Here is a 12,443-nt window from a genome sequence, read left to right on the forward strand (position 1 = left end):
TCCTTAGTGTGTGCGGAAAAAAAAAAACCTTGACTTTTCCAAGAAGCACATCGGATTAGAACATATTAGAAACTTTAGCAGGAAGAAATTAAAGGAGAGATAAATGTGGCTTACAGGTCCATGAAAGGGCTACTTTACAAACATCTGGTATCAATCTTGTTACATGGAAAAAAGTGTGTTTTTAGTGGAAGACTGAAATATAGCCTGATTTTAATAGAAGATTATTCTGGCTTCTAAACATTTCGAGCAATGTGTGTTCACTCACTTTTACGTGAAAATGAGAAGCTGATAAGTAGAGTATAAGCATGTGATTAAAATGTATTACCAAGTACCTATCATAAGCATTTTGTGGAAATCTTATCTTACATTATATATTGCTTTTTTGCGTCACTCTCCTAATCTATCAAACTAAACAGAAAGATGAGCTATATATACTTTTTTGGTGTTGTAACAGCATGTGTGAAGTATATGTGACTAGACGTTTTGCCCTGTGACTCACATACTGTATTTGTGGCTGTTAGTCAACAAAAATATATTGATTATTTCAACTCGCATGTATTTTCTTTCTCTGAAATTTGATACCCAGTGATGTAATCATATTGGACTTTGTGTACAAAATGAATGCTATACAGTGTTTTAAAAAATAATGACTAAGATGCACAATGATAAAGATACACACATTCACATTCAACAATAAAAGCAAAAGAAACAAGGAATCTCCATCTATTAGATGCAGTTCATTATATTCCAAGAATAAACATGAGATCCGTCAGGAGAAGAACTGTGTCACACCAAGCTCTTATTATTTCGGGACATTTTATTTCATGTCAGTACTGTTATGTGCTTCATTTGTCACATTTTTACTGTGTCAGCTCTTCATTTTCTGCTCCTGTGCAGGTGAGCTCGAACACACTGTGTGATGGTACAGCCTAAATAAATACTGATGTAACTGTTATCTTGTCTAGAACGTGCAGTGTAAATAGGTGAGTGTCATACAGGATATGACTTATATGGCATATTGATAAATCAAGCTCTAAAGGTACTCTTTGGCAGTCACAGAATTAGAAACAAACTATCAGTATTTTAACGTTTACACAGGGATATGAAGGTGTTGAGAAAATGTTGATGTGCTACAGCAAAACTTTACCACATTTACAAATGAAATGCATTTGAGCAAACAAATTTAAGCTGCTGCTGCTCCAGTGAAGTTGTTTAGCAGCTGATTCAATTCTCATTCCAACAATTTCCAGTGAATAAACTTTAACCAATTTTTACCAAAATGTTTGTGTAACCCGTGAGTCAAACGTATCACACGACAGTTACCATAAATGTACCTCATATTCAACTTTGGTCCTGTCCCCTGCAGTACCACCAGGGGATTCAGGGGTGTTAGATGTAGAGAGGGGGGTGGACGGGAGGGGAATGGGGGGGTCGGATATGAGGTGAGTAAGAGATGAGTCAACAGCCCTCCACTATAAGATGTCCTGATGGAGCCTAACAGTGGCATACACTCAGACACCAGCGAAGGTAAGGTCAACTCTCCTCTCCATCTCATTCACTATCTCCTTCATTTGGTCTCATTACATCTTTGTTTCAACTCTTACTTCTTTGTTTTACTATCAGTGTTTTTAGTCACACTTCAACTTTATTCATCTGCAACTGTGTGGTAAAAGTTTACTGCTTTTTGGGATGTTTAAGTGTTGGATTTATTTGTAAAAAAAAAAAAAGCCGGTGGCAGGTGAGCCGTTGCCTTTAGAAATGTTTTACCGGTTTTAAATTGTTAAATTGTGTCTCGTAGCTGAGGTTTTTATGAGCTCGAGCGTCAGTTTATTTGTCACAGAGAATTTAGCAGTGATTTGGAAAACCGGGGGTTAAGAGTAGTCATGTTAGTCAAACTCGTTGATCTTTGTACCAGTTACACAGTCAGAAATTCACAGGTGTCGCTATCAAATCAAATATTTGCTGCCATAATCAAACAGCTTGTGTGGATTACTGGAAGTAAGCTTGTGTATATTTTTTAAAATGATGACATGCAGATATGAACTCATGCCTACAGTCTTAGTGAGATGACAGCACTGAAACAGATAAGGAGAGATCAATAACAGCTCTTTGATCATTCTTCTTCCAGGGATACCACTGCTATTCTAATTTCTGTACATTCTGGGAAATACTACAAAGATGGACTACAGTCTGGCACTCCTGTTTACTCTCCTGCATCTTCTAAGCGTGGGTACAGCTGCTCCGCTGTCAGCGGAAGTAGTGAAGATGAAATCAAAAGTGAAATGGATGGCTGAACAGCTGGTACTTAAGCTGGACAGAAACTTCCAGGTAATATTATGTTTCTAGTGTCACATTATCTTAAAGGTTTAGAAACTTTGATGCGTTTTTCACTGAATATTGTTTATTCTCTTGCTGCAGGTCCCTCCTGGCCTGACACTCAGTCCACCTGTTGATGTTCTGGATGGACCTGCCTCCATAGTGATGGTCTTAGAGGGGTATAACAGCTTGATCTCTGACACCCTTGATGGGGTCACCCAGGTCAAGACTGAAATTTCTTCGCTGGCGGGATACCTCGATCAGTGGAGGAAGGGGCACTGCACTGAGCAGCGGCCAAAGCCATCAGTGCCAGGCCCACTACAGGAGCTACAGAGTCGCAAAGAATTCATTCACACTGTGAGCATCGAGGCGCTCATGAGAGTGAAGGAGTTACTCAATCTGCTGCTGAAAAATCTGGATCAACTTCAGAGTTGTTGAAAGATGGACAGAAGGACCAAGTTGTTGATTATTTTGTTAAGTCCGCATCAGTGATGTCTGACTTTGCATCCTCCCTCGCGGTCATGTTGAACTTTCGCAATGTGTTTTGAAGGGAATTTATTCTTGAACGTGCACTTATTTATATACACAAGTATTTATTTATATATTGTATTTAGAAAATATGTATTTTGTGACATTGTTGTAATGCTTTTGAGGATGTTTGTAGCAAAAGTATGTGTTGTGAAAAAAATATTTATGTGCAAACTGATCTATGTTTTGCACAGAAATATAAATCAGCGCTTCATAGGTTTGTATTATCACACCACTGTTTTAAAATATGGATCTCTATATTAATGTAATGAATCAACTGTGTACAAATGACTGTAGCTAGAGGAAATGTCACAGTGAGCAGTAATGTCATGAGTGGAAATTCCTGAAAACCAGTTTGAAACTTGCCAAGAAATACATGTGTTTGTCTGACAATTAGGACAGGAAGGACAAAGGACAACTTTCATTTCAGTGCAATATCATCAGCTCTTCCAATATGGCTATTTATATCTGTAGATGATACTTTGTATATTTTTGTACAGTTGACACTATTTTTTAGACAAAAACTAAATAAATATTTTACAAAAATACTTCTTTGTGTAAGCGTTGTGCAATGAGAAGGTTACAATATGTCGTCATCTCTTGCTACATTTGTGTATTCAGGGTTCATGAGTGGGAAGTATTAATCAAGAGCCAACGGCTAATGATTAACTCTCGCTCAAAAAACAACATTGAAAAAATGTAACGGCACTGTCAAAATGATGCGACACATCTGTGATCCAACAAATATGGATTTAATAATGTAAAGATCAACATTAAAACACAAGGGTTTTAATATAGTTTCATAAAAAGTCATTTACATGAAGACAAAACTATCCTTTTTTTTCCGAAGTAAAAAACAAACATGAGAATGGAAATCCAGGAACGGGATGAATAAAGTTAAGTGGGCCTCATATACTATACAGATACATTTATGAGACCTACTGTACTTTCTAGATCCTCAGGATGACGACATTTTCTCTCTCACACATACGCTCACATGCAAACACAATCATACAAACGGCATTAACTATCAAACCACTTGTTTCTTTTCATGTTGGTGTTCTTGTCACTGTTACCCATCAGTTTCTTCTTGTACTGCTCCACCAGGCTGTCAAAACGGTCCCCATCCGACCGCCTGAACCGCTTTGCTGTTTTGACCTGGAAAACAACAAAGTAAATACAGTGATGAGGTGTGATGAAGTGACACCAAAGAAACGCACTCTTGTTTAAAAAAAATATTTAAAAAAAAAAAGGATTAAAAAAGCACTGCAGGCAAAGATTAGCGTCCAAAGTAAGGTGTGTTGTCATGATGGGTAACAATTCTTCCCAGTCTGCACTCAGATTTTTAATACTGATAGTGGACAATACTCCAATACTCAGAGTATAATTTCTCTTGAGGCCATATCGGCAGTATTAATTTTTGGCTTTGATTGGGAACAGTAGGTGTCGGTCTATCTCAACACTGTGGTGGCCAGGGTCGAAGAGACCTATTGTTGCCTTCCTAGACATATTTTTAACAGAAACATTAATTATCTCTAAAACATATGACAAATTCACTCAGTGGCACCAAAGTATTGAAAACTAGTGAACAACATGATCATGCTGTTTTCAGTTAATCCTGTGCAACACTTTCATACATTAATCCATTAATAAAGTATACTATTGTGAATCTTTCAAAAACCTTGATCCTCTGCAGGTTTATTGGACAGATTAGGACAGTTTTAAAAAAAATATATTTTCAACTAAGACAACAGTTTTAGTAGTTTCCAAAAAGAATCACTGCCTAAGCAGCTACTCTTGGATGCAAGACTTTTAGTGAATATAAGAGAATTATAAATAAACATATATGCAGAGTATTATATATTAACCTGATTTCTGGGCTGTGTGGGCTTCTCCATCTGTTGTCTTTTACGGTCTTTCTTGTTGAGCCCAGGCTTTGCTCGTTTGGGTGGTGGCGCCTGTTGCTTTCCTTTGTCACGCATTCTGCAAAAGACAAAAATTTAAATGTGTAATCTAAGCATCGTAGTCAGTTTTACTAAAGATGTTCTCCCACTTTTATGTGACTTTTTAAAAAGGTTATTTGTACCTAACAGATCAAAACAGGTTACACAATTTACCCAAGTTGGGAAAGAGTATTAAATCTGTCTTAAGTTGAGTTTAATAGTAATTTGTTTCTGACATTTTAACAGGTGCACACACGTAAGGAAGATCGACGAACACACAAGAGCAAAATCCACCGGTGTGTCAATGCCAAACAAGTTAAAAGTGTCACAAATTGGTTTTCCCCAGTCAAAAAAATATGAAAAATAATCCAGCTCTGGACCTAAGTTAGGTGATCTTTTCCCCATTCGTATCACACGTTTTACAGTTTATATAATACAGAAACAGATTTCCTGATGTGATTTTACAACTACTCTTAATTGTTTTACAGTTAGTAATTTTGCCCATATCCAAATCGAAGTGTTATGAATTTATCTGCTTCAGCACTGAGCTACACTGCACATTGCAAACAAGAGATCAGTAAAGGTAATACAAGCTGTACCTGATCTTAGGTCCACGATGGGAAGGCAAAGGTAGAACCCTTCTCCGTTTCTTTCCATTCTCCAAATCTACATGCTCGACCTCAGGTTTCGTCTGGAAGCCGGCGTATCGTCCGTCTTGCTTCTTGTGTTGAGGATGAGCTGATTAAAAGAAAATTATTTCTTAGTTTCTTAGATTCAGTCAAGGTAATGCGTCTTATCTGCAGCAGTGGTGTGCTGTGCTCTGCTGTAACAGTTTATCATGAGTTACATCACTGTTTACATTAACAGAATTAGTACAGTACACGTATGGAAAACAGCATGTGTGTTTCAGAGCATGTGTTTTAAACCCTCTCCTATCAAGAGATGTCTTAGTAGAACAGAAACACTTTAAACCCGTCTGCATTTGATTTAATGTCCAACTGCTAATATGTTCTCTACAATAAACACAGGTTGAAATAATATATAATATTTTCACACCTTTCTCCTTTCCTGGCTGCTCTGATGACGACGACTGATGAGGTCCTTTTCCACACTGGGCCGTCTGGGACTGAGGTTTCGCTCTTCCTTTCAAAGACTGGTTTTTGATAAACTCCTGCAAAAATATCAACACAGGGTTACTTTCAAGTTAGAAAAAAAAAATCCCTTTTTCAATTTGAACAGGATCTAAGGTCTAACTACTGCACAAAAGGATCCAAAACAAACCTTGTTTTTCTCTTGTCGCATTTGTTTTATTTTGAGTTTCTTTGAATCCTCCAGGGAGAACTCGACTATAGGTCTCTGTCGGATGACACAAAATGCATAGTTAAGCTTCACTAACACAAGACTGCTTGTGGATTAAAGACATATGTAAATACCTGTTATGTGAAAAAACCTAATAAAGACCATAATGTTACGTAAAGTGAAATAAAGTAAGTAAATAAAACAGAACAAAACAGTGATCATTTCAGCACTCCCTCACAAAAATGTACCTTATGTGAGCCAAAGATGTTGGGGTTGTTGTTAAGGTAACGGAGTGCACTGAGAGCGTGTTCGTGCTCCACGAACTGGACAAAACCGTAACCCAATGATTGTCCCATCACCTGACCCTTCTCTGGCTTCCTGTCATACATCACCCGACACTAAAGAGGAGAAACAGGAGTCACAAAAAGCATGAATGACAACAACGCCCCCTGCTGGCCACACAGACACATTGTTTTTAATTCTATGGCAGGCTAACGCTCACAAATGTTTGGACAAAACTCTTTCCAGGAATATTTTACAACGCTACAAATTAATTATAATGCTTACTGGATACAGTCATATTTAATTCAATGTCCACCAAAATGTTAGATCGTGTCTTACCTCTGTGACGCGGACTCCCTTGGTCCCTTTTACTGCTTGGAGGCAGAGTGCTTTGAGTTTCTTATTGTCCACTGCCTTGGGCAGGTTATGGACACACAGACGGGTCCTTGACACGTAGATATTTATATCCCGAAGCTTGGTCCTCTTTATTTCTTCAAACTAAAAGGGAAAAGGGTGACACCAGATGTACATGTAAAAGGACTGATTTGAGAGTTTGATAATGAGTGCAAGAAAAACTATTATGCATTGAATTTATTCTTTATTCAAGCAGAAATCTAAATTGGTGATTGACAAATAAACTCACTCTCTCTCTTTTGACCATGTCTGCTTCAGGCACACCCTCTGCAGCCTTGGTTCCAGCACGGATCACTAAGTGTTGAAGTCAGGAAAGAAGAACATTCAGTATAGGAACAGATTACACTGTGTGACAAAGTGTTACAACTAAATCTATTTCAATACTTTAAGCCAAACAATTTGCTAACACGCTGTGATTTATTTTATGTATTGTCTTGTTTAAGCTCCATATCAAGACAATCCTGGTCCATAGGTTTCTTGGTTAATGTTATGAAGTCAAATCTGCATGATGTGATATGTGACTATGTCTAAGGTGAAAGGATCACGAGTGAGAGAAGAAGAAAAGAAGTGCATGAAATGGTTTTACTCACATCCCTCTCTGGCCAGATACAGGTTCCTGGTGCCTGTTTCTACTTTCACCTTGTTCGTTTTCAGCTTGACAGCGTCTTCTCTGGTCACTGCTGCCACAATCAACAGCTTTCTGCCATCAACACGGATGCCACCATTCTGCATCAAACAACCCAATGTTACAACGAGGCGGTAAAACGGCAAACGTATGGAATATTTATAGTTAATGTGATATTGTATATTACCTCTGCCTCGTCCTGCGCTGCAGCCATGCATCTGTCTGCGGCTTCTTTAGTCTTAAACTGAGCAAATGCACAACCTGGCAAAATAACAAACCCAAAATGAGTCAATCGACCTGTTTTCTCAAACAACAGAGGAAAGGATTTCACTTAAAGCGATGCTGACTGACCTTTTGAATGTGCTGTGTCTGGGTGAATGACGACCTTGATGTAGTTAAGCTCGCCGTACTGTAGGAGAACTTCCTCAAGACCCTCTTCCTCCGTGTCAAAGGAGAGGTTCCTGAATCAGACAGAATTAAGATGAACAGAGTTGATCACAATGAATCAGTATGAAATATTGTAAATACTCTGAGGATGGAGAAATAAGGCGCAGGTTTAAGAAGAACAAACCTGATGAAAACTGTTCTGCCCTCCTTCACGTCTGAAGGAAGAAGTTTCTTTGAGGCTTTCTTTTGGGCTAGAGATAGAAGTAAAGTCAATGTCAAAGTGACGCCTCATGACAGAAAATATTCACATTACATGCAAAAATATGAAAAACATGAGCAGAGGATTTATACCTGATTCATCCTCTTCATCTTCTTCACTGTCATCTTCATCATCATCGGAATCAACGCCACTCTCATCATCCTCATCCTCATCCTCATCCTCATCATCATCATCATCATCTCCCTCTCCCTCTTGGGACTCATCATCATCATCATCATCCTCCTCCCCATCACTGTCTTGTTCCTCACTATCATCTTCATCTTCATCTGATTGAGATTCCTCCACCTGCTGCACAGCTGGTTTAGAAACTCTGTGGAACAATTTGGCACAGTAAAGTTAGACAGTTTTATTTTTAGTTTTTTAAAGTACCACATTAACAGATACGGATATCTGAGGTTCATACTTTTTCTTCTGAGGTGCTGATTGCGTCTTTTCTTCATCCTCCTCTTCAGTGTCACTCTCTGCGTCCGACTGTTTAGCAGTTGCCTCCACGGTACTCTTATTTCCTATTAGGTACACATGAGGGAAACATGTGTAACCACGTTTAAGTCTTGTTAAGCTTGGTGTATAATATAATCATGTTTATTTCCTATTAAATGTAACCTCTACTTGAATTAATTTACTATGGTGCTTATCAAGGCACCATAAATGTAATAGAACATGAGATGTGCATGTCAATAGAAGGTCTGCTTGGATAAGTCATGAAGTAAGAGTGAAACAATCGAATGGATAGTGTTTCTGAGGATTATTCAGAGACAGGACAGGTTTTGCCAAATTCCAGAGACTGACGTAAGTTTGCATCACTCTGCCTCTGATATGTATATTTATCATAGTGTTATTTATTCTGGGCATTATTCAAATGCAACTCCACTGCATGTTATGAATAATGACTAACAGGTTAAGACAAGAGGGCTCTCATACAGTAATGATTTAGGTCTTATTACTGTGTTATTGCTGCAGCTGTTTTAGCATCTATTAAGCAGGGGGAATATAAACATTACTGCATGAATGATGTAAATATACAGTTTATTTGTTTGTGTACCATTCTCTGAGCATTATTAAAAGATGAAACAATACTGTGTCACAAAAAACTAAACTTTACCTGCACTTGAAGCCTGTTGTGTTGCAACATACTGGTTCTTAGCCACAGCCCAGTCAACTGCAACCTGCCGACCTGTGAATGAAACAATCATATTTGAAACGTGCAGTCACATGATATAAACTACCTAAAAAAAACGATTTCCCAAAGTGAGATGCCAACAATGAATAACGCTTCTCACAATAACCTCACTGACCTTTTATCTCCTTCAGGTTCAGAGCATTAAGCGCTCTCGCCGCCTCAGATAGATTTTTAAACATGACAAAGGCAAATCCTCGCATCTTGCCATCTGAACAAAGAAAGAAACACAAGAAAACAACCAATCGACTTACTCACATGACAATTTAACTAGCGTGTTTGTACATCCAGTAAGATGTGTCTGTATATATATATATATTTGTTTTAATCATTACCGGGTTTGAGGGGAATCTTGGCCTCAAGAACTGTCCCAAACTTTGCACAGACTTCCTTCAGATCATCTTCTGAGCACTGTAACACAATACACACACCGTGTGATACAGGTCAAGCAACAAGTAATTGAAAATGGATCATGGTGAGCTTATTACAGACTTACAGTACCTTAAAACTGAGGTTTCGTATGATGAGCCGAGCTTTTAGACTGCTTTTCCTGAAGCTTTTGGCTTTCTGTTCATTCTCCTTTGGTGCTGTCGGCTTTGCTGTAGCCGGCTCCTCTTTAGGTGGATCTTTAGGTGGATCTTTAGGTCCTAAAAAGACATGAGCTGGGTTATTAAGTGAACATGGAGAACTCTCATAGCTGATTTTGGATTATGGGTTTATACACACACCTGTTTTCTTGTTATCTCTTATTTTCTTCTTGGCCACTGATAGAGAAATCTTCTTTCCATCGTAGTCTTTTATTTCTTTCATGGCTCGCTGTGCATCTTCCTCCATGGAATATGTGACATAACCAAACCCCCGACATTTTTCCGCACCTGGATGATAAAACAAGAATGAGTTACTTCATTTGTTTTTGCACTTTTAAGTAAGGCAGTCTCAGCCAGCACACCTCACTATACAGTTTGCGGTGTAGTTATTTAGTTAAACATCACCAATACATGTCAGTGACCACCTTACCTTTCTCTCTGACCACGAAGCATTGCTTTACGGGACCGATCTCAGAGAATATTTCCTCCAGTCGTTCATTTGTGGCAGTAGCTGGTAGAGAGCCGACGAAGATGGTCTGCGCCGGCATGGCTGTCTGCTGCCGAGCTGACCTCAGGTCAGCGTGCTGACTTCAGCTGGGTGATACCTCACAGACTCGATGTGTGAACAGTCCAGAGTTTCAAGCTGATACGAAACGATTCGGTATCACACGAGTCCGTCGGATGATTACGAGCTATCGAGCAGTTTAACTTCACTAACTAACGCGACAGCCTGAACATTAAGTCGCATGTTTACATATGCAGGCGGCCATCTTTGGAATCTGGAGCCCACACACGTGTAGAAAGTCTGTCCGTGCTGCCGCCTGCCGACCCGGAGGTGTCTTCTTCTTCTTCTCCTCTTTCTTCCTCTTCTTTGATGCCCTCTTCTGGACTTTACTTCTTTTGTTCTTTTTCCTTTTTCAAATTCTTTTAATTAACCCAGTTAAAACAAGATACCCCATTATGATTTTCCTCCCTTCCATCCCTGCCATCATCTCTTCCCTCTCCCTTTCATATCCATGACAATCAACCATCACATGCTCCACTGTCTCTCTCTCCACAGCTACACCGACCAGTTGGATGTTTCCCTACTATATATTGAGTGTGTTATTACTGTGCCCTATTCTTAATCTGCTCATGGCCACCTGTTCCACTCTGCTACCTCCACAACACCCCACCTCTCCTACTTCATCTTGTAGTTTATATAAATGTCTCCTCCTTTTCCTGGATTTTCCAATATTGTTTCCATTGATTGATTATTTCCTTCCTTATTAAACTTTTTCCTTCTGCTTTTGATCATTTTACTATCACTTCCACCTCCTCTTCCTTTACTGCCTCCTTTGCATTTTGATCAGCTTTTTCATTCCCCTTGTATCCCTAAATGAGCTGGTACCCACATGAACGCCACCTCCCTCCCCTGCTGTGCTAATCTGGATGTCCTCAACAGTATTTTATATAATATTTCCTGATGTGTTTTTGCTGCTCTGTTTTTAATGCTCAAGAGTGATGAGATCGCTACATATGATTATCTTCCTATCCACCCTGTCCTCCACCCATTCTATTGCCAATACTGTTGCACATAGCTCCACCACATATATGCTTAAATGATCTGATGTTCTCTTTAATACTATGTTATTATGACTGGGAACCATCACTGCTGCACCTGTTGCTTCTGTTTTTGGTTATTTTGATCCATCTGTATATAAGTAAATATATTCCCCATATTTTCCATCTGTATAGTTATAAAGTTCCTGTCCACTGTTTTATTTCTTCTTTTGATGGCCCATATTTTTAGATCTACTCTTGCTTCTTGTTACGTCCATTCAGGTATTGTCGTCCACAGAACTGTTGGGCTGAATTCTATTTCCTGTATTTTTAGTTGCTCTACTATTCCCTCACTGACCCACCCAAAGCTTGATTTTTGCTCTTTCCTCTTTTCCCAACACACCCGGAGGTGTCCGTGCTTGTTTGTTCATTTAAAGGTCCAGTGTTTAAGAGTTATCCTTCCATCCATTATTTGTAACTGCTTATCTTCATCAGGGTCACGGTGGGGTGGCTGGCTTTGGTCCAGAGGTAGGGTACAACCCTGGGCAAGGGGCAACCTCCAGTGCTGGGAAATGAAGCCAATGCGGAAGTGCTAAAAACTGTGATTCCTCAAGCTGCCGCTTGAGACAGGCTTCAGAAATGAGTGAGTCTCCATTAGTGCCCATATTTAATGCACAACTTCACAGCAGAAATAAACATGTTTACAGCCCGGTTCAGAAAACAGGTAAGTACTGTTACAAAAGGCTTATTAGAGCACCCAGGGGTCATCGATCCACGTCTTTGCCAAAAGGCGGAACAAGCCACAAATTGGCGCTTTGGAAAACCTATGGGTGACCATTCTCTATGTCATTGATCACAGGGGACATAGAGACAAACAACCATTCACACTCTCATTCACGCAATTAATCTCTTGAGTGCATGTATTTGGATTGTGAGGAAGCTGAAGTACCCGCAGAGAATCCACGTAGAACCTGCGTATAATCACCTGAAAATAAGAATTATTATGATTTGTTACAACAATCTTTTATATCTACAGACACTGCAGTCCATCACATTGAAACAT

General features: G+C 39.2%; 2 protein-coding genes across 3 annotated transcripts; one reads left to right on the forward strand and one right to left on the reverse strand.

Annotated features, from left to right (window-relative positions):
* Positions 1-1,425: 1,425 nt before the first annotated feature.
* LOC104918124 (leptin) lies at positions 1,426-3,392 on the forward strand. The gene is made up of 3 exons (XM_010729765.3): positions 1,426-1,527; positions 2,129-2,328; positions 2,419-3,392. Exons 2-3 carry the CDS (start codon positions 2,179-2,181, stop codon positions 2,752-2,754), a joined length of 486 nt encoding a protein of 161 aa, XP_010728067.1. The 5' UTR covers positions 1,426-1,527; positions 2,129-2,178; the 3' UTR covers positions 2,755-3,392.
* Positions 3,393-3,575: 183 nt separating this feature from the next.
* Positions 3,576-10,683, reverse strand: rbm28 (RNA binding motif protein 28). Of its 2 annotated transcripts, none has more exons than XM_019259991.2 (20): positions 10,269-10,683; positions 9,980-10,126; positions 9,753-9,898; positions 9,587-9,662; positions 9,370-9,462; positions 9,177-9,248; positions 8,478-8,580; positions 8,146-8,384; positions 7,979-8,045; positions 7,759-7,868; positions 7,595-7,668; positions 7,373-7,508; positions 7,012-7,076; positions 6,708-6,866; positions 6,335-6,484; positions 6,069-6,143; positions 5,844-5,958; positions 5,387-5,525; positions 4,713-4,827; positions 3,576-4,002 (listed from the first exon to the last, which is right to left on the reverse strand). In XM_019259991.2, the coding sequence occupies exons 1-20, from the start codon at positions 10,384-10,386 to the stop codon at positions 3,868-3,870; spliced, it is 2,334 nt and encodes a 777-aa protein (XP_019115536.2). In that variant the 5' UTR covers positions 10,387-10,683; the 3' UTR covers positions 3,576-3,867. The 2 variants fall into 2 exon arrangements, with proteins under 2 accessions (XP_019115536.2, XP_027128868.1); XM_027273067.1 differs by having other exon boundaries at positions 9,753-9,885; positions 9,979-10,126.
* Between the last annotated feature and the right edge of the window lie 1,760 nt (positions 10,684-12,443).

The sequence above is a fragment of the Larimichthys crocea genome, chromosome XXI (assembly GCF_000972845.2).
Source record: "Larimichthys crocea isolate SSNF chromosome XXI, L_crocea_2.0, whole genome shotgun sequence".
Classification (NCBI taxonomy): Eukaryota; Metazoa; Chordata; class Actinopteri; family Sciaenidae; genus Larimichthys; species Larimichthys crocea.